The sequence below is a fragment of the Phaenicophaeus curvirostris genome, chromosome 9 (genome assembly GCF_032191515.1).
Source record: "Phaenicophaeus curvirostris isolate KB17595 chromosome 9, BPBGC_Pcur_1.0, whole genome shotgun sequence".
NCBI lineage: Eukaryota > Metazoa > Chordata > Aves > Cuculiformes > Cuculidae > Phaenicophaeus > Phaenicophaeus curvirostris.
Window position 1 is genome coordinate 17,782,664 of NC_091400.1, and position 26,540 is coordinate 17,809,203.

Here is a 26,540-nt window from a genome sequence, read left to right on the forward strand (position 1 = left end):
AAGATCTGTAGGAGCCAGGAACATGACTGGCATTCCTTTGTCAACAAAACAGCAAACAAAAATTGTAGAAGTGTTATAATGTGTTAAATAACAGTTACCAGATAGGTTAACTAAGTTTTTTGTTGCAGATGAATTACTTAAAAAAAAATGCAAGATTTTGCAATGGCTGTCTTCAAACTTTGAAGGCTTTTTAATCTTTTAACCAGCCTTACAAAGCATTTATTATTTATTTATTTTTATAGTGACACTGGAGAACACAGACAACAATTTAATACCATGACTAGTACTTCAGCTAAAATTAAAATCAGGTCACGTATAAGTAGTAGACTTTTCAGTGGCCATCTAAATAAAGGATATGGAGGAAAACACCAGCACTGTGATCTTTTTATTTTCCAGCCACATATTTAATAAGAGTGATGATGACCTATCGAACACAAAATGTATGCCTGAAACTCTCTCTCTAACCCCTATTGATGAAGAGTATCTCACTATCAGCTCAATGTCTGTGACCTCACTTTCTGGAGGAGGAAGCTCCGAGATGCTGTCCACAGCCATGGTGATGCCACAACCGCACGCGTGTAGTCCTTTCTCATCATCCCTGCCGGCTAGAGAGACACATGACAGTGACAATGAATGGGAAGACTTGGAGGAGCCAGAGGAAGAAAAGGAAGATTGCATTAAGGTATGTGACAGGCATCAAGATTATTAATAGGTAGGATGTCCATAATCTTCAAGTTAAGCAGACCTTCTGCTATGCCCAGCTCTCTATAATTCTTTATCGTTTGCCTTAGGCCATCTCCTTGCTTTTGCCATCTTGCACTTCTTCAGCTTTCCAGCATTCTGCAGTATTATTTCCAAAGGCCGAAAAGCCCTCTAATACGTACTAAAATTAATTGGAGCCAGCTACTTGTTTTTTTTTCTGTCACATTCTTAACCCATGCGGAAAATCACTTTGTTTCGGTGATGCCCAGATAAGAAAGTCTGAACCTTGTGCTAATTAGTGTTCAGAATATATGGTTAAGTCCTGCCAAATGCTGAACATCTTATGTTCCTGCTGACACTAATGAGCTCTGAACTCCTACTAATTTGAGAGCATGGAGTTTAGGCCCAGCCATTTTCTCCAGTGGGACAGCTACAGCCTTTAACTCTGCACCCTACTACTGTAATGCTTGTCAGGTCAGAGGACTCCAAGCCTACCTCAAACATATCTTATGCTTATTTTAATAGGAAATGGAGATCTTTGTGACTTTGACCAAGTCACAGAACAATGGTTATGGATTCTCTGTAGTTCTTAACAAAGCTGACAATTGTCTGTATGTTGATGAAATCTTGCATGACCCTGCCCTGTCTGATGGAAGACTAAGAAGGGGAGACAGAATCATTATGGTACAGTGATTCTTTAAGTTTATACAGAGGAGAAAATATTTGTGGATCAATGTCATTTAGCTTCAGTATTCTTCCTTTCATAGGGTCCACTTTATCACATATATAGGAATGCAAGTGCAAATTAACCATATAATAAGTGTAATTATGCTGACTTCAGTAGGACAAATTTCAGGCTGAATTGATTACATGACTAGGCAAACAATATGAATCATTTAGCAGCACAGGTAGACTCCCGAGACATTAAATGCCTTCTCAACTAAACAGCAAACTGAATTAATCTGATAAGATAGGTGACATACAAAGGAAGCAGGAGTTATGACTTTTGTAATGTATGAATAATCCTGCTTTCAGCCTAGTTCTTCAGTTTGTTACATTAGATTGTCTTCCTTATTTTTAGCCACAAGACTAAGTTTCAAGAAAAAAAAAAACAAACCAAAATTTTTTTTTATGAAAGCTCTGTGTTCAGAAAAACAAAAGGTAAAATACCAAATCTTTCTGCTGTGTTAACTGTTGCATTCACTGACATTAGATACCATAGCAAAGCAGTAACCTGAAAGTGAAAACTAATTTAAACTCCTATGCACTATTCAGAGTGCAGAGAGAAGTATATTATGATCAATGAGATCTATAATAACACTTTATTGGTCTGTCATTCAGGTGAATGGAATTGATGTCACATCTTTACCATGCAATGAAGCCCTGACTTTACTGCAAAGCTCTCCTCCTGATCTGCACCTTGTGGTTGGTCGCGTTGAGAGTGATCCCCGTCCCTCTATTAAGCCAGATGAGATTCCTGAAATTACTCTCACAAAAGGTGCCAATGGACAGCTAGGTGTGTAGCAGATATTATGCTTGCTATTATGGAGAAGGATTACAGCAATTGTAAGATAATCATAAGCAACAGTGGTCTTGGATAAATACGATTCTGAACAAACGACACCTTTTACGCTCTTCTCCATCACCCATAAGCAAAGGATGAAGAGCTTTATTGTGGGCCAGGCCTTAAAGGGAAGACTAATGCCTCTTATTAGATCAATGAAGATAGTTGAAAAAAGTGATCGTTGTATTATCACCCTATCAGCTGAAGTTTCTGGCAGATTTCCAGTCTCATGTTCTTATGTCACTGATAATAATGTCTACTGCCTGCTGCGATACATAAACATCTGCTTGGAGCGGGTGGGGTAAAAGACAAAGTTTAAGAACTATGAGCCACTGGTTAGGGCAACGTTTTGCTATTCAAAAAACCTCCACTCAGATCCATTACTCACCACAGAAACAAGACTTTACCTACATTGTTTAGTACAAGTGATATAAGAAATCCCCACAGAGTGTGCATCTTGGTATTTCTGCAGAATATGGCAAGTACTGCACAGAGATAAACCTGTAGAGCCAGGAAACAGTATAAGTACATTCAGTCAGGTATAGCAACCTGTTTCCAGTCCAGAAACTCGTTTGTTTAGAGATGGCTTGAATATCATTGCACAATTCAGTTCTGCACAATAGAAGTATCTCCTTAGTTGTCATATACCTCCATTCCCTTTGGCACTATAAAGATTGCAAGGTGCTTAAGCAACCTAGTAATGACAGAATTACTGTTTTCCAGCCACAGTGTCTTATTCAAATGATTATTCAACATCAGGTGAAATAAAGCACTATGGAATACCTGAAGCATAGAGATGGGCAATAGCATTTTTTTTTTCCATACTTTTTAAACATCTAATTGCATTTCACTCTCACTGTCCAGCCCTTCTACCCCATCGTATTGGGGCAAGATTGTTATTTATAATGTCAGTGACTTGTTCAGCCTGTCTTTCAAAGATCCACATCTATTCCATTAGGCTGCACATCACTGACAGTGAAATGCAAAACATGCTGCCACAAAAGATGCTTTTTCTGCATTATTCTAGGCTTGAAGCTGACAGGAGGAGCTGGAAGCAAGTTGCGAGGTATTTATGTGCTAGAGATAGTGCCTGGCTCTCCTGCCAGTGTGGAAGGCAGTTTGCAGCCACGAGATCAGATTGTTTACATCTGTGGACTGTGGACTGAGGGCATTAGCCTGGATGACGCAGTGAGAGTATGTGAATCTGCCACCCAGAATGTCCAAATCAAAGCCACAAGGTAAATCTGAGCTGACAAGGTAAATCTAAGCATACTCAATCCTAATGTTGAAGCGGGTTTCTAAATTTTACATCAATAAGTCAAACAATAAAAACAAGACACCACAAGAAAAATTATTTCCTTCAAAGGTCTGAACACTGCAACCTGATACATAACATCCGTAAAATATCTTAACTCCTTGTAATTACAGCTAACACAGTGAGTACAAGCAGACTCATACAACACAAATAAGAACTACTTCAAACTTCATAATCCAAACACAAATGTGAATCCTTTAACTGAGGCTGGCCACCATTTTTGGATATCCTGTTCTGTAAGAAAAGTCTTTGTACCTCCTCTACTAGTGTCAGCCTTATCCATAAATTCTCAGATTCACAACTACAGGGAAGAAACGAACTCTGATGGGAAACTGAGTCACGTTCAACAGCCAAATGTTTTAGGTATTAAAAAAGCAGCATTTAATCTGCAGCACATAACAGAAAGTCACCCCAGGTTTGATCAATAACCCACAATTAAGAATTTTCCTCATCGGTTCTCAGCTGCACTTTAGATTTCTTGTATTCTACAGTCTGATATAGATAGCATCAGCAGAGGTCTTGGACTGATATAAAAATAGCTTCCAAAGATCTCAGGGGAACAGTCAAACAGTAATCCGAATGTACGTGAATAACTAAGTTATATACCAGAGTGAGTGACAGTAAGTCTGTCACTTGTCTTAACGTAGTCCAAACTTTCAATGTTTCATTAATTTGCACTGGGCTAGCAGATGAAGAAACTGCAGCCTCACTGTACTTCTTTCTGTACAAGCAGTTAGTAAGCAACACATCCCAAGAATAGAAATAAGGTAAAGGAAATTACAAAAGATCATTCCCACCTTATAGAGGGAGAATTAAAGCTGAATTCAAAGTGTACCACAAAGCAGTTCCGTATTGGGACAGATGGTTTAAAATGTTCTTTCTTTCTCCAATCCATTTAAATATTTCACTGTTCTTAGATACATTCAAATAATTTATATACTGATATAAATGCCCTTTGGGAAAGCACCACTAACAAAATCACAGAAGTACAACTACAATTTAGATAACTGACTTTGACTTTCTAAAAATATTTTTCATATCTGCTTTACAAAGCATGCAGCTCTTAATGGCTCACATATTTCACTTTTTCTGCCCTCAGAAATGGCAATCCAGTGGTTCCTATAGAGCAGGACAATAGTAAGTAAGGCTAATATTTTGGGGTTTTCTAGTTAAAAACTTGCTTCTGATTTTGGAAATAAGCATAAAGTTATTTAAAAAGTTAATAACAGATTGTAACTTGGCATTCGTATTTCCATTAAAGTCGTCTTAAGGGTCTGAAAAAAATTGATAGCTCTTTAAAGACAGAAATAATAGATATAGTTCTCTGAAAAAAAAATTACATTTTCCATATTTATTACGTTTTGTATAGTCAGTTTCTATTTTTTTAATTTGTTTTTACTAAATGGGAATTTTACATGGTCATATTTTAACATCTGTTTTGATTGAAACTATTATCTAAAGGGTTTTTCAGCACTTTGGGGTGCTATTTAGCACCACTACTTGATTATCTAGACCAACCTTTTAAACTTGTAAAAATATATCTATAGAAAATCAGAAGCAGGTAGCACCAATATCCCTCAGTAAATAATCCCCTGAAAGGAACTCTCATTTATGTTTAATACTATAACTGACAGGAAACTTCATTAATCATCTGCACTGCAAAGACCTGACTCAAGTTGCTCTAGCAGCAGAAAGAGTCTCCACAAGCAGAGGTTGCATCTACACCATCAGGTGGAAGAACAGTTATCACATCTACATCAGTGTGCAGAAAGCACTTTAGCTACACAAGTAACACTTTCCAGTGTACGCTTGGCTAGAGTATTAAGTCAGGCCTAACTCAGTCTCAATTACCTGACTGGATATTTAGATTTTTTTTTTTAAACATGCAAAATGTCCTGAATAAATAACCCAGGGCCAGAATTGCTCACATGCCTACACTCAGTGCTAGCACATGGCTACCTGAAGAAATTATCCCAAATCAAGCTAGTTACAGATTTCCCAATCTACAACAACTAGCCATGTGTTTGTTTTTGTAAACTGAAGCAACTTATTTTACTCACCGAAGAAAAAGCTTCTTTTAATTTACTACAAGATATGGATAAAGTTATATTTACTTTCTCAGTTACTGTGATGTAACTACCATGGTGTAATGCATGGCAAATGCATATCCTAGGACTACCTTGCTTACACATCCTTACTTCATGAGCTTTGCAGATTCCAAGATTTCTCAAAACAGATTACCAGATATTATCCACCTCTGATATGGATTTATGATCTCTACAATGATACAGTTACCTGCCTCTCTTATAAAAGGAGATTCTTCCCTTTTATAAGGCACTAAAAAATACCTATAGTAATTTCATACTTGTTGTCCTGTTCGCTGTCATCTCTAGTAGATTTATAGATAGACCTATAACAATTTGCTATTAAGGAAGCAAGCTTTCATTTTATAGACTCTTAGTTACAAAAATGCATACTAAAATTTCAGATGCAACAGGGAGCGTTTTTTTTGTTGCTTTTTTTAAAAAAAACCAACCAAACAACAGAACACTCATCATTTTCTACAATTCATACATTAAGGGTACTCTGTGGAAGACAATGAAGATTATCAAGATATAAAAGAAAGCAAAACACCAAAACTGGGGGGGGCGGGTAGAGGTGGGAGTGTCAACAAATGCACATTGTCTTCTTACATATCCGTCTTTGCAGACACTAACGCTCCCTGCTTCTTTCTCTGCCTGATCATTGCCACATGTCTAGAATGACTCAATCTGATCTGATTTTTTTTTAGTGTTTTAAAAATAGCAACAACTGAGATGCAATATCTCTGCAATTCATGACAGAATTGTTTACATCATTGTGCATATTTGCAAACTTAATCATGCACTAGCAAGCTTCTCAAACAGCCTCATACACTATCAACATTGCATAATTATTAAAGAAAGAATCCATATGCATAGAGTTTACATTTCCTTGTGTGCATATGAGGGTTAGAAGGAGGTCTGTCAGAACAAACCTACACGTATGATTTTAAGGCCACTTGATGAGACAGTGAAAGCCAATATTTCTTTCTCAAATGAAAACCTGAAATCCCAGGAACAGCATCTATTGGATCAACCTGGTAAGGAACTTCGTATTTTTCAATTAGGTTTCGTAAAATTTTGTACCCTCTTTGAAAGGAAAAAAAAGTCTGTAGGTGATGCTGGCAGTACCTGGGGAAGATTAATTCTTCATAAACAAAGCTGCCTCATTCAGACTATCAGAGAACATTTATACATTACCTCTGGTCCATCTAGTCCCTCTGACCCTATAACATGGAGCTTTTACAGCTTGTTTCAGAAGGTGCTCACTGGGAGGTAAAACATCTACAGGGACAACATGCAGAGTGCTCAGTTTACAGTTCAGGAGCACAGGCCCACACAAACCCACAGGATTTTTTTTCCTGCATTTTGCTAGTCAAATGTAAAATGTTTTCTTAAATATCTGAATATGATTTTGAGTGTTATACTACAGAACATTTTACCAGTGTTTTTCAATTGTGTAAAAAAAAATGTTGCTGCATTTTTCACAGAGAAAAAATCAGAGGAAACAAATTGTGGTGCTCAGAAAAATGCTCCTGATTCTCCAGAGTGTAAAGTAAGTGACAATTTTATCAAGTGTAAGACTTATCAAGTAAAGTGAAGTATATGGAGTGAGATTTTTTCAATAATAGTATTTAATACATTTGCTTCATCTCCAGTTTCTTTGAAAATGTGAATATAATGCATTTGGCGAATATCCTGTGAAGTGCTGAACTGCCTTAGTATTCACAGACTAGAATGCGCTGAGCACCGTCTGGGGTCAGACTCTTCTGTTGCTGTTTTCAGCGCATAATATTACTTTTACTAGCTTGGTAACATAAGTACAACTCACACGGTGTAGCCTCTGCATTAGGTCGGCACAGTATTTAAAGTTTACAAGATTAATCCTTAGCTCAGAAAGAAAGTAGCACAGGAAAAAGATACGGAATGTCAGAACATGGAATTCTGGGGAAAATAAGTATAATCATAACAGTACCTGTGAAGTATTTTCCACAACAGTCTTTGAAACTTGAGATCAATATGTTTTATTTCATAATTCTCAGATGGGGCATCTGAAAAGAGGGTAAAACGACTGCAGACCTTTGGAGTGTTTTGCAGCATTGACATAGACCATAATAGTTTGAATTTGGCAAACATAATGCCAATTTTGAAATGATGAATTCTTAAAGTACACAGGTGTGTTCTTTGAAAAAAGTAACAACTTCCATGCTGAACATACAATGCTTCAAGATTCTTACAAATGCAAACATCACTTCTGTTTGTACAAACATGTGGAAAATAATGTTACATAGAATTGAAATTACATTGGGACTGATATTTCATGGGAATAGATTTGCTAGTTTTCTCTTGATTCTGCCAACCTGGTAGAAAAACTGGACCAATTTTCTCATTTTTAAGGCATCTCTGTTGCTGATTCTTCGGCACCATTTAATCCATGATGGTTTATCTGTTCAACTTGCTAAAATAATTTCTGAGGATGATTATTTGAAACACTGAAACTAGTCATGCTGAAAGTCATAAATGTTTCTGGGTTGCTGCTATTTCTGGCATAATATTTGACCCTAAAAAGCAAATGACTGTAAAACTGAATGAAACGCTAAAGACAAATAGAAAAAAAAAAATGTTGTGGTTGCAAGGCTAAGATTTTCATTACAGAAAAATAAAAGAACGGAGTACATACTGTGTTATTGTGGAGCTGGAGTTAAGAATGACTTGTTCATCAATGAAGGTGATGTATTTGATATATACATAAAATAAATCAAAGGACTATGAAAGCATTTGTTTCCTTGCTTTTAAGAGGTTATTTTTCCTTCCAGGAATTATTAAAAAAATATGGAAATTATGGAACTACTGTTTTCATTCTGAAATATACATGCAGCTGTTACATTATTACTGGAATCTTTATACACCTACTTAAGAGAAGGATACATTTCATAATCTATGTTAGCCAGTGAGGACTGTAAAGTATAATGAGATTCTCTGGTGTTACATATGCAAACGAAACAGCCCTGAATAAACTCCACTTCAGAACACATCCTTTTCTATTGTAGGACTTCATTATTAAGATTGAGCTGGAAAAATCAGAAAATGGAAGCCTAGGATTCGCACTGGTAGGTGGAAGAAATGGCAGGGCTATCCTAATAAAAGCTATCAGCCCTGACAGCATTGCAGATCTGGATGGGAGGCTTCAAGTTGGTGACATCCTACTTAAGGTAATGCTTGTTCTTCATGGTTATGGTCTACATTTGCTCTAGTTCTACAATGAGCATATTGTTTGGTGTAACGGCAGCACAGATCAGAAATCTGAGGATGCTTGACACAGTAACATATAGAAGATGGTGCCCCTCAGCTCCTGGGAGTCAGAGGGCTGTTCTGGCACCCTTCCACCCTAGGCTCTTCCTTCCCTCTTTCCTAGATTTCCACTTTCCATAGGGTTGGGCTTGTCTGCAGCTGGAAGTGGCTGTGGGGTATGCAGAGCAGCAGACCGAGAGAAATAGGATGAGTGGTAAAGGGCAATTACTCCATAGCTTAACTGTGCCCACTGAGGATTACAGGGAAACAAGAATTAACTGACCAAGTATGCATATAACAACTAACCAGGAGGATACTGGGAGGAACCCATCACCAGTGCCACTTAGGTGTTATCAAGACAAGCAAAAAGCACTGAAACTGGAGCTTTTGAATTGTTATTTAAAGTTGTAACTGCCTTTTAACATAAATGATTTTTTTTCTTTTACCCCAAATTATTTTTTCCCCCCTCCAAGAGTTTCAATATTTTTAACTGCTTTGCTATTTTTCATCTACTTTCATCTTTCTTCCATCTTCCATCTGAAGGTTGGGGGGGAAAGCACCCTCTTAGCATCTCAGAAGCAATGCAGACTATATCCTTGTGGTGTATTGCTGGCAATTGTGATATACAAAAGTAGAGAGGAGAAGATAAAGCAAGTTACAAAAATGGGAGAGAATGAGGATAAGCGGTAGTGAACTGCAAAGTGCAAAGAAGCAGCTGCAGTAGGATTACTCAGTGCTGGGATAGGTGATTAAAAAAAAGCTTTCTATTACAAGAATATGGATTCCCTATTGTTGTATTTTTCAGGTGAATGAGACTTTTGTATCTGGTCTGTCACGCCAAGCAGTTATAGATTTGTTGCGCAAGGCTCAAGGCACTGTTCAACTCACTGTCTGCAGAAGCATGGCTTTGCATTGGGCTTATTCAGGCAATCAGAGCAATAATATGCCTTCTCCCCCAAACACAAAAGCAGAACCTGGTAAGCAGCCACATCCCCTTAGCACATGACAAAAGTGGGATTACATGTTGCCTGAATTCAACTTTCCTGTTAGTTAAACAATTCAATATTATTAACTTTACAGTTACTCCCGATTCACAGCTGTAGATACAAACAACTTTTCATTCTGATTTACAGCTCCAGCTAAGTTAATCAAGACATAGGACTATAAGAAAAGAATGCTCAAGTGTCAGTTTTTTAAGCCCAAGTATAGTGGAATCAAAACTACAAGATCATCAAAGATGCTGTAACTCAGCTTATGTTTTGAAGTCATGAAGGTTTCTGTCATGAACCACAGCCAATTACTGACCCAGCTGCAAAAGTATATTTTTCACAAATTTCACATCCCAGCACTCCTACCTTATCTCTTAGAAACATCACACCTCCTGCTGTACCTAGGAGACAGCTCCTCTCCCTTCTGTGCTTGTTCATGTTCAAACCCAGAAGTCTCTGCTCCCAGGCTGATTGGTACTAATTTGAGAGCACATCCACCTGCACAGGGCAGTACTTAGAGAGCTGACTAACTCTAATAGAAGAAACATGCGTTGCAGGCTCTGCTTGACTGAATGCTCAAAATCTAAATACTAATTAAAGCTGTGAGTGGAGGCAAGAGTATACTATTACCAATAGATTATGGGTTTATATTCCCCAACTTTTTCTTTCTTCAAACATTGAAAAGTTTCCTATAATGTGGAGAAAATTTAATGTGAGGAATACAGAATTCCTCCCTAAGTTACCTTCTAGCATGCTGATTACAATTTAGAGGCTTTGTTTCAAACCTTCTCAGACAAGAAACCACTGCCGCTGCTATTTGCTTTCTTCCCAGCTGACCAGGAAGAGATATAGAGCTGGCTGTGGTTTGTGGACATGCTGTACAGCAAACATTTTTGCATATAGTCAGCTTTACTTAGGCAAATGTAACTGCATATGTATTTTATGCAGTTCTGCTCTTAGGCAGCAGCTGCCCCTAGGATTCAAAGATCTATTTTTTTTCAATATTAAATTAAACCTAGTCCTCTTGAACTCCTAGCCTGGGTCATAAGCACCGGACACTCCTTCACTTAATGTGAGCTACCCTGTACATTTCAAGAGCAAAGCTTTTCCATAAGGATGGAAAACTCTGCTCAGCATTGGCCTGGAAGGAGGATGTCCATTGCCCTATCTCTATTTTAAAGCAGAATTAAACTAATTTGGGGGGTTAATGGTGCAAAAAAATATGGAAGGACAGCCAGTTATAAGAAGGGTAATTGAAGGTCTTACACTGTTAAGGGTTGTGGAAATACTCCCATTCACTTAAGCAAGACTAGCCTTTTCTCCAGCTCTGCAAATTCAAGGAACTAGCAACAGGGATGTTTATTTTCCTCTCATGTGACATTAGTGAATTACACAGTTGCTGAAAAGTTTAAACTGTTTTCCTAAACCAGTATAACCCAACTGTGTTACAGAAGCAGTGGCATCAAAGTTAATCTATGGGATTTGTCCCTCAGCACTGCAAAGGAATGGGCTGGGCTAGGGAGAGCAGATTTTAACTATGCCCTCTGGTGTGGGTGGCACAAAATAAATGGATCTATCTTTTCATACTTTATAGGCATCTTATCTTAATTTTGTTTTCCGGTATTCAGATAGTGCTGAGGGAAGCCTAGAATCTCCGCCTGTTTTCACTTTCATGGAAGAAGAAGAATCCAGCCAGATGTGCACAAAGGTAAAACCTGAATCAGGCTTCTAGAAGTTATCAGAAAATATGTTTGTTGACAAAATGGGTATACTGCAATGCAGGCCAGAATCACAAGTTCTCAGTGAAAAAGATTAATGCAAGGGACAATGACTGGAACTGCTAACATTTGAATGAGTCAGGGAAATCACACTGAGATAAAAGCATACGATTAGTGCAATACATGTGCTAAAAGGGCGGGGAGAAGAAGGGTGTATATGCAAGTATAGTTCTAGTGCTTTATAAAATCTGAAAGAATTATTTAATAATTTTGCCATTCTTTCAGTATTTTCAAACAATATACTTTAAAAGATTTCTATTCAACTGTCTGCCATTAATATTCATAAGCCCAACGCACCCAAGATTCTTCAAATTGGTTATATTTTTGAATCTTAGTAAGCCTTGCAAGACATTCCATATCAAATTTTACAGCATCTATTATTTCTACTTTTACAACTGTAAAACCTCTCCTCAGAAAATGTGTTTAATATAAGTTGTCTTATCCTCTATAACAAATAAAAAAAACTCAAACCCTGCCTCAACCAACATAATAAAAATGGAGAAAGAAAAATGGAAGAATTCCTTCATGTGAATAAGCTGAGAAAACCTTGAAGAGCAATTTGATGGAGGAAGTTTTAAATACACTTATGGAAGGGGTGTTGGAAACAAACTGTTAGAGATGGATGCAATGTAGTGTTAAACCAAGGTCATGTCCATGATCTGACAAAGAATTACAACCAAGGAATAATATCAATGAGAATTAGGAGATAGTACTGAGGTTGCAGGTTCCTTATTAGATACGTGAGTTAGTGAGGTATTAAACCACACTTTTAGTTTTAAGCATATGATCAAGTCTATCTAGTTCAGCACAGAACATGCCTAACTTGAAGCATATGCTATTTTTTTCTGAATTTGTTCCATTAACTCTCTTTTCCTCATAATTTCCAGCTTGGCTTTAGCTGTCTCCTATGAATAGAAACTAGTTTATTTATGTTTTACTTTATGGAGCACAGCTGCCACCTACTCCAAAGATGTAGACTTTGAAAATGACAAGCTACTGAAAAAAACCAGATGCAATAAAGAGCTGTAAAATACCTTTCGTTTGCAAATAGAAAACAAAAATCCATATAGCATACTCTGCTCAGTTTAGTCAGTGGACGCAGAAACTGGGTAAATTAACTAATGGCTAAATAGGCAGCAATTAATTCCCCTAGTCTAGTAGGGAAATACAAGTACAAATGTAAGAAAATAAGGTATAAGCAGCAGCTTCTCTTAAGATTATGTGGGGCATTCAGTAGTTTGTGCTGTGTAACATGCCAGGGTGATTCCTGAGTGCCTCTTGAATATTAAGCAGGGAAAGAAGAAACACCACTCTGAACTAAAAATTGAATAATTATCTATCAAATGTTACAACGGAGAAGGAGCCACTTCCATTTACTAACTGCAGATGTCCTACATCATTATTCAAATGCAGGACTGAGTTATAATTCCCTAGGATGGAAAACCAGCCACCAGTACTATTGCTTCTACTGCATATGGGGAGTGATCAAGGGTCTGCCATCTCTGTTAGTTGAGTGCTTCTTCAGTAAAGCATCTGCGCCCTGCTTCTAACAGCTGGCATGGTTATGTCTGAGATAAGAAAGGAAATTATTACCAACAATTCCATCTCAGACACTGCTTTCTGCTGCCAAGAGCTGGGAGGTGAAGAATAGAGTGCAACTCATGATTCCTGTGATTGCATTTTCTTTATGAGGTCAGAGAGGATGTAACTATCGTGAACTTGTTCAAAATTTAGTCATGCTTGCTGAGTTGTAGAGATGTCTGAAGACCCTAGTCATATGAAGCTCACAAATACAGCTGACGTGGCACTTAATGCCTAATAGATACTGCAATGCTGAATAAAAGTTAAATGTTTTGTTTTAAAAGTGGAAATGGTTTTATTTTCCCTTTCCTGCTTAAGTGAAGGACACATTTTTGCCAGATATAAGAAAGAAAGTTGATGAAAACAACATTTTTGATGTTTCTGTGTACTGATTTTTTCACAGCTTTTCTTATTTTAAATTTGCAGGGTCCAGAAAATATACACAATTCCCCTCTGCAAGATGAGATGGCTGGAAGAGAATATATCATTAGTGACATTTCAGACAGGTAAGTCCTTCAAATGCAGTAAAACTACTAAAATAAATAGTATGGATAATTTATCTTATATTACCAGAGCTGTCCTAAAATGGCATGCAAAGGCACTGGGCATTGATGTCCCAAATCACAGAAATGTTGGAATGCAGGTCTATCTGCAGTGAGAATTGCTAAATAGCTTCTACACAACTACTAAGACAAATGAAACAGAAGCTTCTAGATGTAACAGCTTATGCAGATGTGCCAAAGTTAGCTTTAGCCTTTCTAGCAGAGGAGGAGAGAGAACGATGGTGGCACTATTGCATTGGTGTGGATAGGGTCCCCGGGGGTTTTACTAAGTGTTCCAAGCTGGCTTTGCAGCCCAGGCTGGACACTGTTCTACTATGGCTGTAGTGATATAGGCGTTGAACTACAAACATCTGAAAATGAAGAGAATTTGAGGATGTTACTCCAAAGAAAGTAAAGAAATAGAAGGATTTAACTTCAAGTTTTAAATCTACAGTATTATGGGAAATCAAAGAATCATGGAGTGTTGATAAGACATGGGCAGATTTGTCTGTTACTGTGATTCAGAATACATGAAATATGATTGTTTTCTTTGCCATTTATAACCCACATAAAAAAAAATTCTAAATGTTTACATTAGAAACTTACAATTTTGTAAGAACTTGGCCAATGAATTAGGGATGAAAATCTTCCCTAACTTACCTGCTTGCAGAGATAAAGTTTGAAAGAAGCTTTGAGAGCATCTGCAAGTGAGAACATCCATGTGAGCGTAGGCTCAGTGACACTTGCTATTATCTCATTGCTAATATAACATTATCTTGCGATATGCCAGGTGACCAGGTGTGATAACTATTACATTATCTTGCCCTGTGTGCAGATGCATAAATGCATCTATGGCTAATACAAAGCCATCCTAAAATACGTAGGGATAAGAAGCATCTTTTCTGGTTGTTTTGCAAACAGGATGGTTTTCTGGCCCCTTTACTGTAATCTAAACCTTTATACTACCAGTATTTTCTGATATTTCTATTGCAAAAGATCTGGCTAACTTGAAGTGGCTTTCTGTGACGGAGTGACCAAATCAGTGGACATAGGAAAAGCAGTGGATGTAATTTATTTGGACTTTGTAAAGCCTTTGACACAGTCCCCCACAACATCCTTCTCTCTAAATTGGAGAGATATGGATTCGATGGCTAGACTGTTCAGTGGATAAGAAATTTGGTGAATGATTGCATCCAGAGAGTAGTGGTCAATGGCTTGATATCCAGATGAAGAAGAAGCCTCCGAGGAGACCTTATAGCAGCCTTCCAGTACCTGATCGGGGCTGCAAGAAAGCCTAGGAGAGACTTTTTACAAGGTCATGTAGTGGTAGGATGAGGGGGAATGGCTTTGAATTGGAAGGGGGAAGATTCAGATTAGACATGAGGAAAAAATTCTTCAAGATGAGGGTGATGAGACACTGGAACAGGTTGCCTGGGGAAGTTGTGGATGCCCCTTCCCTGGAAGTGTTCAAGGCCAGGGTGGATTGGGCTTTAAGCAGCCTGGTCTGGTGGGAGGTGTCCCTGCTTATGGCAGGGGGATTGGAACTGGATGATTTTTAAGGTCCCTTCAAACCCAAACCATTATATGATTCTATGATTACGAATATTTGCAAAGCTGCTACTTATTCTCCTTCCTACATGTACCTTTTACTATTTCTAACATTATGTATTATCATCATACACAGGATAACATAATGTAAAACTATCATATGGTTAAGCCTACAAGCATAGTTAAATGTTAGGTCTGAGGGTATTAGAATTAGCCAGTAGAGGAATATTTGGCACATTCTGCACATATTATTGTTGTATTTGGATTGCTATCGTATCTTCTACCTAAAACATTTTTAAATGCTCTAAAATTTTCTAAAGTTTAGGAAACAATAACAAGCAAAGCCTATTTAGCTATGAGTGCCTCAAAACTAAAAAATGTTGTACAGGAAAAATTGCTTACAACTGTGACAATCATTTCTCCTTGTTCATTTCCTGATCAATTTTTGTGCAGCATTTTATACAAATTATGTTCTTATCTCTTCAAAAAAAATAAAATATCATACAGATAGTAGTATTTCTCACTAGAAATATTTGCAAACTACTTCAACAAAATGCAACAATGACTCCTTGAACTTATGTTCCTCAGAGTTCACAGTAATCCTTGAAAATAGTTGATCAAGAAAGTTCAAAGTGACCGAAATAGATTAAAACTAAAACCTTTGTACATTTCAGATTGTCAAAGCTTCTCCGGCTTCCATAAGACCATTGAACTAATGCTGTTTTACAGGTCACAGAAACATGCAGAAAGTGAAGGCTGCAGAGGAGGGAGTCAGCAGTCTGAGACAGACAGGTGGAACAATGAAGACAATGATTTGCCCTGCAGGATTTCCACTATACCTAGAAGTAAACATGCAAAACCTTCTCCTGTTTCTTTAACATTATAGGCCAGGTCCTCCATATATGGACAGTGAGAACAACACTAATCCCTTGTATGCAAGCTAAGAATTTGCTTTTTATGTCTCAAAGACCAGGGCACTCAGGATAAAATTTTTACAATGGTACATATGAAGGCCATCAAACCTTTGTAACATCCATAAGAAGAAGGCCTACATCAAGAATTCTCCCAATTCTTTTGGACAACCACTAGAAGAAAGGAACATGAGTCTGAATGAACCCAGGGGGGCAGCTGTTCTTTGGAACTCCAGTTTTAAAAGGATAAGAAACTATTTTTTGGGGGTTTGATAGGTTTTTTTTTGTTTTTTAATTTTATATTTCATGTCCTTCCCCAAAGGAAAATCTCTGAATACCTTGATTACCTTCAACTCAGTGTACAAACTGAGCAAATAAGAGGAAATGAAAGTTGTTAAATTCATCTGAGCAAAATCATGACATTTAGTCAAATCATGCAGTATTGGATAGTGCAAAGAAATGGCACATTGGCTACACAAAAAAACCCAAACCCAAAACATGTATGGCTCAGAAGCAAGTTTGTGAGAGCTCCCCAGTGCATAATTTGCCAACACTAGCCTAAATGACTAAGATAACAAATTGCACAATTCCTCTCTCTCAAACCACTTTTTTAATGAATTAAGATACTGGTTTTATACTACGTGGTAAAAAATATTCTTCAATTGCTCCAGTAGAGTAGCGATATTTCTGTAGGTATAAACATTCACCCATCTTCATAATCTGTCAAGTTTTGGATCAGAACACGTACTTCAGGATGAGCTCATTAGTAAAACTGAATCCTGATTTTGTTGCACCAAAGATACTTAACATCTTGTTCTTTAAGGTTAATGTGAGGTAAGATGAAAAGAACAGAAGATATTTTCCTACTTCATGGAGGAAAAATTTACAGTGATTGTTCCCAGCAGTGGGGTGTGGCCATACTATTTTTCAGGGAAGTGTTTGAAGCATGAAGATTATTCCCAGTGAAGATGCGGCCAGAGTCTCCTATATCAATATACACTAGCATTAATGTTTACAGCTTTCCAGGAACACTTTGTTTAGAACAGTCTGTATTCAGAAACTGTATGAGACACTGAGTTGCAATAGCTGGTTCTGCTTCCAAACTACAGGAAATGGGGTGCTAGTTGTATCCGTGGTGCTGACTTCTTATTCTTTCTGCTGTGAGCATAAGCAAACCAAAAATACTTTTTTCACATTTCAGTTCCAGAGTATAAGCATCAAAATGTACTTAAGTGCTACAACTCCCTAGTTTTTAAAGCCAAGAATGCACCGTGAACAACAATAATTAAATACTTCTTTGGTTTTTTGTTGATATATAGGGAGTACCTTTTCTTCTGGAGATGAACTGACTCAGTTAATTAACTTTAAACCATCACTGACTGGAGCAGGTCCAAGGACTGGCATCACAGGTCTTATTCGAGGCCTTCAGTTGCGGATTGAGAGTCAAGAGGTGTTAAAGGAGTTTATGGTAAAGCATGATTCCTTTTTAAGATCTGAGTGTTTAGCAGAGCTAAGAAAGTGACTTTAGCAACCTTCTGCATACCGTGTCGGAGATCTGCTTTCTCAGAGAATTATTCCAGCCAGAATGGTGCTTCTACTCTGCTGTTTGGGTGATGCTATAGTAATTGGATGTCTCTTTCCACATTGGTCAGGTTTACACTGTCCCAAGTCTAAAGATACTTGCCTACATTGAACAGAAAATAAATAATACACAAAAGTAGAGCATTAATCATTTTTTTCTGGACTGACTTCTTCCTATTACCCCCTCAGCTCTGCTGAACATCTACCTAAGAACTATTCTAGAGGCTGCATTAAAGCAAGAAATCCATGCTGCTAGGGATTCATTAGTGTTGAAACACTTAGTTGATGAAAGCAAATTGTTTCACACAATACTCCAGTGATCCATGGAACTCATTGCCACAAAATGCTATTAAGGTCAGGAACTTTAAGAAATTTAAAAGTAACTTTGGAAAGGATGTAAAATCCATTCTTTCTGGATACAAATAGTTATCAGCAAATTCCCAAAGAATGAATTATTTCATAACTGTACAATACAGTACTGGAATTTCCTTTAAAGGATGTACTGATCATCTGACTGCTACCACTTTTCCATAGTGATTACAATGTTAGCAGTTTCTTTCACTTGCCTTTGTATCTCTGACTTTCTGGGTATAAAATCCTCCAGGCTCAATTGCACAGGATTTACTGACTTTCCCTGAAGGCTCAAGGGCATGTATTAATTTCCATTCATTCCATTCCATTACTGATGCAGGCATAGTATGAGCTGAGTAACGCATCTACTCAGAAAATGTAAAGATCTAATAGGGAAGGCACTGGTTACCAGAGGAAATGGATATTTTATCTGAGTAAAAGCTGTAATAACTCATGAAGAGGTTAAAGAACTGTCATGTATTTCAGTCCGTATACACTGTATAGCAGCATAATGTGATGGCTGAGGATTGTGCAATACATACCAAAGAGGTAAGAGAATGAAAAGAAGTGAAGGTAATTCAAAACTGTAAATGAAATTAACTTTGTGCATTCCTGCTTGCAGCTACACTGTATTCTGTTCTCCTAAATGTGCTATGAAGTACCTACGACCATATGATTGCACTTAACATCATTGATTCTGCCCCCTATATCCATCACTTCATCTGCCACTGAAAAATATTCACTGACATCAACTACTTCTTAACAGTGCCATAGTTGGTGCTTCATTATCAATTATGAATGGTGACATTTGGGAAAAACATTATTCCAAACATTTATTTTACAGCAATACACAACAGGGATCTGTAGGGACAGGGCCTGAGGATGTGGGTTAGAAATCCTAATTGAAACCCCCAGAAATTTTGTGCAGTCAGAAGAAAATACAAAACAATTAAAATACCTTGCCTAGGAGTTTAGAGAATGATGTATTCATTCTCCTCCGTAAGAAGTCTTGGTTCCCATACAGCAGTAAAGTTTGCTCACACCAGCTCTGTGAAGGTTGTCTACAATGAATGTGAACAACATGGACTATTTCTCTTTGACCTAGGCTTTAGAACATATGCAGCCAACAGATGACTGTAGAACTGGCAAAGCACCAGAAAACCAGGATAAGAACAGATACCAAGATATTCTTCCGTGTAAGTAAGCAAGCTAATGAAAACATACATTAAGTAATAAAGACACCAGAAAAACAGCTATGGCACTGAGAAGTAGCAGGCAAATCCCACCACATCCTTAGCCACATAGAGCTCGACTAATAATGAAACGTACTGAGATTTTTCCAAAAGAGGTAGAGTTCACGTAAGGATGACTGCATTGCACAATATGTAATTTTCGAAAGCCTCGTCTTCCACAAGGCAGGACTTGGGCTGGTAGGTGGGCAGCTCTCTTAGGGTTTCCTTCCCTCTTTCTCAGAGATATTCATCTACTGCATTATAGCACAATTACCTTTACCTTAGTGATACAACATACATTCTCAGAAGTTTCCTGTTTTATAACACCAATATCCAGTGATAACCTTCCCATGCCATACATTAAAAACAGTTTTGGATACACTATTTGGAATTAATACCAAGTAATTCTATGGTAATTAGAAGGCTTGTCAGAGTGTTATGCAAGTATCTTAAGAAAAATAAAGCTGTAGTGAACCATACAATTAATCTATGACAATTCCGGTTAGCAGGGATTAATATTAGTTCTACTAGCCAAATGTATTCTAAAATCCAGAGGCAGACTTTGCTGTTAGAGTCTGAGGTTAGACCACTCCTGACTGATAGAGTTAGTAGAATTCCATTTCAGATCTATAGCTGAAAAGCAACTTTCTGTTTCTGTACAGATGATAAGACACGCGTTCCTCTGGGAGAAAAGAAGGGCTACATTAATGCAAGTTACATTAGAATGAAAGTTGGAGAAGAGGAACATTTCTATATTACAACCCAAGGGCCTCTGCCATCCACTATGGCTGATTTCTGGCAAATGGTCTGGGAGAGTCAATCAGATGTGATTGCCATGATGACAAAAGAAGTGGAGCTAGGGCAAGTTAAATGTCATCGATACTGGCCTGAACCCCCCCATGACTCTATAGACCTGTCTGTTTTCCATCTCAGGCTAGACAGGTACCAGATTCTGGAAAACTTCATAATTAGAACAATAGAAATGGTCAACAAGCAGGTAAGTTGAGCATACCAATACTTTCACAGATGATGCAACTGATTAGATATTTTACATGAGTAAATAATAATATTATTATTTGATTCTTCCATAATATTTGCTCAGGAATATTTTTTAGGAATGTAGAAATCTGAATAATGAGCATGAAATTAGTGTTAATGAGATGCTTCTTCTTTGTTAATTGCACAAGTGATGTATTCAATATTACACACATTTGGACAAGAATGTCCAAAAATTAGTCCTTTAATAGTCATGAAGCTGGTGAGCTTATTGTTTTGCAGAATTGCTTACTCTTCTCATCAAATCAAACCAGTAAAAGCTGCAGGAGTGGGTTCATATTCTGTAGTGGTCGCTGGAAGAAAAGGGGCAAAGAAGGTGGTTTCCATCCTAGAGTTTAGAACACATTCTTTCATTCATGAAATGACATGAATACACATGAAACTACAAATCTAGCAGCAAATTTTCAGAAACGTGACAAATACAGGATTCATATGAAAGAACATGGAATTCAGGACAACTCTAAATCAAACAGTCTTGTTTCAAATCAACAGTATTGTTTAGGTAAAGCTTTGCAAAACTTTCTGCAGGACAAATTAATTAATAATTAATTAATAATTAAAAGATTGTGCCAGACTAAAATGGTGTCTCCATCATGAAAACAACTTCACTCTGTGAAGAAAAAGGCAATTCACTTGATGTTACTGAGTGAGAAGCATAGCAAAGCATTTGATATGAGTCTTCACAAACGATTATTAACATATATGATTGTTTCAATGACTGTTTGCTATGTTTGTCTTGGACCAGTATGAAATTAATACAGAATGCCACAGATTTACATCAGAAAAAATCCAGATATGCATTCAAATTGTTCTGATGGTAAAATCCAGGTAGTTCTTTTGCATTCAGCTTAACGTGTTTTGGCAAGCTGACAACAAGAAGTACTGTTCTAGTACTAGTCAATTAATAATACTCTTTATTTTATCTACATTCGGTAAGCATTTTTTCAGTTGATTTGGTTTGTATGCTAGGGTATCTAGTCACAAATTGTTCTTTTATATCTGATAGCCGGAAGAATATTTACAATTCTGTTTAACAACAAGGCTATAATATCACTACTGTTCTGTCAGTACAGGTTAGTTAAGATACAACAACTATTTTAGTACTGAATGCTCTAATTTAACAGACATTTTTGGTTTTGCTTTCTAATCAACAAATAAGATAACTGCATCCTTTCGGGGCAACATAGTAACTTCAATGTCTCATCAAAACTACATGAAGTAAATTTCCTAGGCCTGTGTCCTCTGAGTGAATTTCTGAAGCATCCTTTCTGAAGAAACCTTAAGAGGGTGAAGTATGAAAAGCTGGAGAATTGTAGGGTACACAAAAAAATTGCTAAGAGTGAGGCTGAAGCAAAATTTAACAGTGGAATTCCTTGCAAATTAGTCTTAGCACTAATAATTTTTAACATTTCTCATCTTTTTCTTCCAGACAGAAGAGAAGCGCATTATAAGTCATTTGCAGTTTATCACTTGGCCAGACCACAATACTCCCAGATTGGCTGAGCAGCTTGTAAAATTTATTTGTTACATGAGAAAAGCTCACAATACAGGGCCTATAGTTGCTCACTGCAACACTGGCATTGGACGAAGTGGAGTTTTGCTGTGTGTTGAAGTTCTGCTCAGCTACATAGAAAAAAATCTGTGTGTAAGTATTAAACAGATTGTTGTTAAATATTAAATAATACATTGTTAAGTATTAAAAAATGATGTGGATGTCAACAACATGTGGGGCTATCTTAGATAAGAGTAAGTCCTGGTAGAATTCATCCTAATAAAATGGAATAAACTGAGCTTTTGTTGTTTAAAACAACAAAGATAATAATAACTACAAAAATACTGTTTGTAGGACAACTGAGTCACAGCTTCCCCATGTAACCATGGTTAAATCTTTCTTTGTAACTTGCATGTCAACACAATAAAAACTATTTTCTTCCAATAGTTCAACATCAAGCAGACAGTGAGAGATTTGAGACATCAGCGTTTTGGCATGATCCCAACTAAGGTAAGTTCTCAATATTCAACTGGCTAATGATTGTTAAAAGCCTCAATTAGTAGTACATAACCACATGCTTTGATAAGTCTGTGGCTTAAGGCATAATTTTAGCCCTCTCATTTGAGCAAAATAGCCTTCCAAGCAAATGACCTCTAGATTTAAGTATGAAAGGTCTGTCCCTTATTAACTAATTGAAATACAAGTAAAGCACCAGTATAGTACAGACACCAGCCCCTCCCATTTCCCATTTTTTATAATCAATAAGAAAAGCAGGGATCAACAACAAAACCAGGGAGATACCATAAAATCTACCCAGCAAAACTGAGGCCTTCAGCTGAATTCTTGCTATTGTGGAGTTACCATTACCTCACTAAACCCTTCTACTGCTGACTTCAATCTTCCCCTGAGGAGAGTTTTCACACAGGAAAAGACAATTAGTGGCTAACTCCATTTAGGTGGTGGAGAAAACTGAGACGAAACTTCCAGGTGGTGGGAAGAAAAGTGAGACAAAACTAGGATAAGTTCTTCCTACAGGCAAATATTTTAGCATGTGCTTTGATATGTTTCTTTCCAGCATAACAGTTGAGCATGTGATTATAATAGAGCAAGTAACCTTCCCGGACCTAAATGAGACTTGAGCACATGCTTACTGTTACCGTGTTCTGGAACTTCTGCAAGTGTGGGAACAAAAAGAACAAAGTGATCGTAAAGTGTTTCTACCCATGTTACAAAGCTGTTAATGTTATAAACAGCACTTCAGCCAGTCCTTTCTTTGTCTAGAATTTATGTTGAACATAATCAGGTGTTTCACATTGGTGTCTCTGTATACAGGATGAGTATATATTCTGTTATGAAGTTGTGCTGGAAGTCCTTCAGAACCTTCAAGCAATGGATTCCTACTGACTGCAATATGATTTTTCCCTGTTGCTATTCCCCTTGGACTCCAGGGACCACTCAGCAGTCGCTTTAAAGAGATGTTAAGCCAGTAGAGACAAGTGTTCTATTACACGCTTTGTTACATTACTCTCATTTCTAAGGCATTTCAAGGCCTTGCTTAACATGTCCTGGGTAAGTAATTTAAATTTTGGCTCACAGTTTGGAGAAACAGCCAGCCAGCACTGCAACACTGCTGATAAATTGTCACGGACAATTTCTGTGTTCTGATTAATAACATATTGATTGTTAGGAAAATATTTTGGTACTGTGACAAGGAGATAGCAGCCTTTGGAATTAGCTTTACTTTCCAGAGGGCAGCTATAAAGACATAAAATATGCTGGGTTTGATGGAGATTAGTTGTCTCTTACACATTGTTGTGTATTACTGGCTTCTGGATTGCAAATGAGTGTTTTCTACAGAGGTGATGCTTTTGTGTGGAAAGAGTTTACCTTTGGTTGCTTGAACAATGTAGAACAATTTCCAGTCATTTCTCCAGCCCAGGAATTTATACCACTGTCACTAGACATCTTAAATCAAGTAACTGATGGAAAAATAGGATGCCTTTAAATCCTAGTTGGTTCTCTTCAAAGCAAGAAGAGCGTTCTAATAATTGAATGGAATATTACTTTTTCCCAGCAATATGAATAGCTGTAGATAGCATCAGCATTCTTTCATTCTGCATCCATGTAAAAAGGAATGCAGCACTTAGCCAGATGAAAGTACTGTGTCTGCATTGTGGCACACATATACATTTAATCTTCTCCTGATCCTTTCTGTAAGTAACTATCTTGTAATTCTTATCTAGAATCTGACTCAATCTATGGGAAGCCTCCTTAGTTTCTGTAGGGGCTGAATCAGATCTTTAAACTGGAAGAAATAACTATCTGTACAGTTTATTTCTCTTGTAAAAAGTGGATTTTGTATTGTAAGTTTGAGTGGATTTGAGCAGATTCCTGTTTAAGTTTGTAAGATTGTTCTTGCATCTATAGAACCACTTCTGAGCCCTTTAGCTAGAAGGTGATTTATATGGAAGTGAAGTTATTAGATGTGCATTGAAAGAGTAAATTTTAAACATATAAAATGATAACAGCATTTATTTAATTGAATTGTACATATTTTTAAATCTTCTTTGATTTCAAGAAAGGGGAAAATATTAAGAGACATTTGGATATACAACTGCATTAGTAACAGGAATAAAGTAGCTGTTTATTTTCATTATGAATTACAGGTTTATGATTCAGAAAGAATGAGGGATTAAATACAAATTAAAAGTACGACTTTTAGAAAAAGCCACTGTAATACAATTACAACTAAGGCCAAGGGCCTTTTTTTTATGACCTCAGATAATCTGCTGGAAGTTAGGAAAACATGGAAATGAAATGTATTATGTGAGCCAGATGCTAATTTAAAATATATTTATAGAGATCCAGAGTAACACTAAATTAGTGGAGTAACCCTGGACTTATATTGATATAAACATAAACAGAATTCAATGTTTTGTCTTAAATTCATTGAATTTGAGCCTTCCCAGAAGCATTACTCTCCATATATTCTGCAGTTACTATCTCTATGTTGCATATAAAGGACTATTTGCACAGTTTTGTCAAGTGTCATCTGCTGAATTTTTATTCATAACTTTTTTCTAAACTTCATTTGATATTTGGCCTTTTACTTTGATTTTAATTATGACTATGCAATGAATGCACTACACTGCACATGAATGCACAATTCATTTCTTATATCACAAAATTTTAAAAATCTTCTCAGTGAAAAGATTCCGCTACTTTACACAAAGGTGTTTTTTTCTGGGATTTAGAAGACAATCTTCATGGCATTATTTGTTCCTCCTCATTTGTGCAACATCTTTGTTCAGCAGAAGTGTTTGCTGTTTGACAGAAGTTTTTCCTGGTTTACAGGGATAGTAAAAAGATTTCTGAAAACACTGCGTTTCAGGTCAAATTTTTTTATATGAAAATGCAGCCATGTTACTTAACTACTAACCAGTAAGAGTGCCAAGGAAAATAATCTTTTTATTAATTAGGACTTATATTTAAACTTCCTCTAGAGGAGAGATTTTGTGATGACAGTACCTTTTGTACATTGCCCCAGAGCAGGTCTTACTGACCTCTGAGACATTGTACCATATCCCATGTTGTTATCCTTCAGGAATATAATCATTAAACACTTTTAAATAGACACTGTGGTTATGATCCCCATAATGACATCCTCACTCAGGCCGAACTTGGTTTTGGATGACACATACACTTTCACACAGATCCAGTCTCTAAGTCTGCTAGCAGAGTAAAACAAAACAGGACTCTCCTTCCAGATATTTTGTAATCTGTTAAATAACAAAGAAACCCATCCACAGAAAATTCCAAAGCCTCTCAGACCAACTTTGTGCAGAGCCAGATAGATGGAATTTACCACATGCTGGGTGGCAGGGCTGCATCTGTCACAGTCCCAGAGCAAGTCTCTCAGTCCACAACATTACAACATTTTAAGAAAACTGCAGAATTGCAAGAGTTCTGCAAGCGCTTGAAGCTAAAGGCTGGTAACTTCATTACTAGTGCTGCTCAGTGAGCTCCACTGCTGTCAGTCAGTGTACAGCAGATAAATTCTGAGGAGGAAAGAACTGAAATGATAGGCACAACATCTTCCTACAACAGACACCGTGTTTGGAGTAATAAACAGTGAGCCATCACCAGAAAATGCTTAGCAGGTATGGTCTCTCTACATGCTGTCTTGGAGATGTTAAAGAACAACCTCTTATCAGCTTCCCCTGTAAAGGCAGGATCTGGGGATCCAACTTCCAGCTCTGCTGCAGGCTTCCTGAATAAGCCAAACCACTTAAATAGGATTTTCTGCACCTCACAGGCTTCTTCTTTTACACTGCACTACTGGAGCACAGCTGTATCCTTCATAGATGGGGCAACTGAGCCAAAAGTGTAGATAAACTACAGGTCAAGATCTACAGAGTTTTTGGAAAACTTGGGAACTAACACCAGATGATATAAGCTCTTAATTCTGTGCCTTCATGCAAAAATGTCTTTCCTCAGTGAGCAAATAGGATCATACTGCCCTGGCC

General features: G+C 37.2%; 2 protein-coding genes across 2 annotated transcripts in view; both read left to right on the forward strand.

The window, feature by feature from the left end:
* FRMPD2 (FERM and PDZ domain containing 2) overlaps positions 1-4,793 on the forward strand; it is a 49,691-nt gene extending 44,898 nt beyond the window's left edge. Inside the window, exons 30-34 of the mRNA XM_069864143.1 lie at positions 397-682; positions 1,228-1,386; positions 2,044-2,218; positions 3,294-3,504; positions 4,681-4,793. Coding sequence (XP_069720244.1) covers positions 397-682; positions 1,228-1,386; positions 2,044-2,218; positions 3,294-3,504; positions 4,681-4,726 — 877 coding nt within the window. The 3' untranslated portion in view covers positions 4,727-4,793. The remainder of the gene's footprint in view (positions 1-396; positions 683-1,227; positions 1,387-2,043; positions 2,219-3,293; positions 3,505-4,680) is intronic.
* Positions 4,794-6,538: 1,745 nt separating this feature from the next.
* Positions 6,539-25,264, forward strand: PTPN20 (protein tyrosine phosphatase non-receptor type 20). Its single transcript, XM_069864325.1, has 13 exons — positions 6,539-6,702; positions 7,153-7,217; positions 8,713-8,874; positions 9,759-9,930; positions 11,571-11,650; positions 13,728-13,807; positions 16,121-16,236; positions 17,622-17,770; positions 19,340-19,430; positions 20,129-20,463; positions 21,952-22,167; positions 22,462-22,524; positions 23,347-25,264. The coding sequence occupies exons 1-13, from the start codon at positions 6,606-6,608 to the stop codon at positions 23,416-23,418; spliced, it is 1,698 nt and encodes a 565-aa protein (XP_069720426.1). The 5' UTR covers positions 6,539-6,605; the 3' UTR covers positions 23,419-25,264.
* Positions 25,265-26,540: the final 1,276 nt, after the last annotated feature.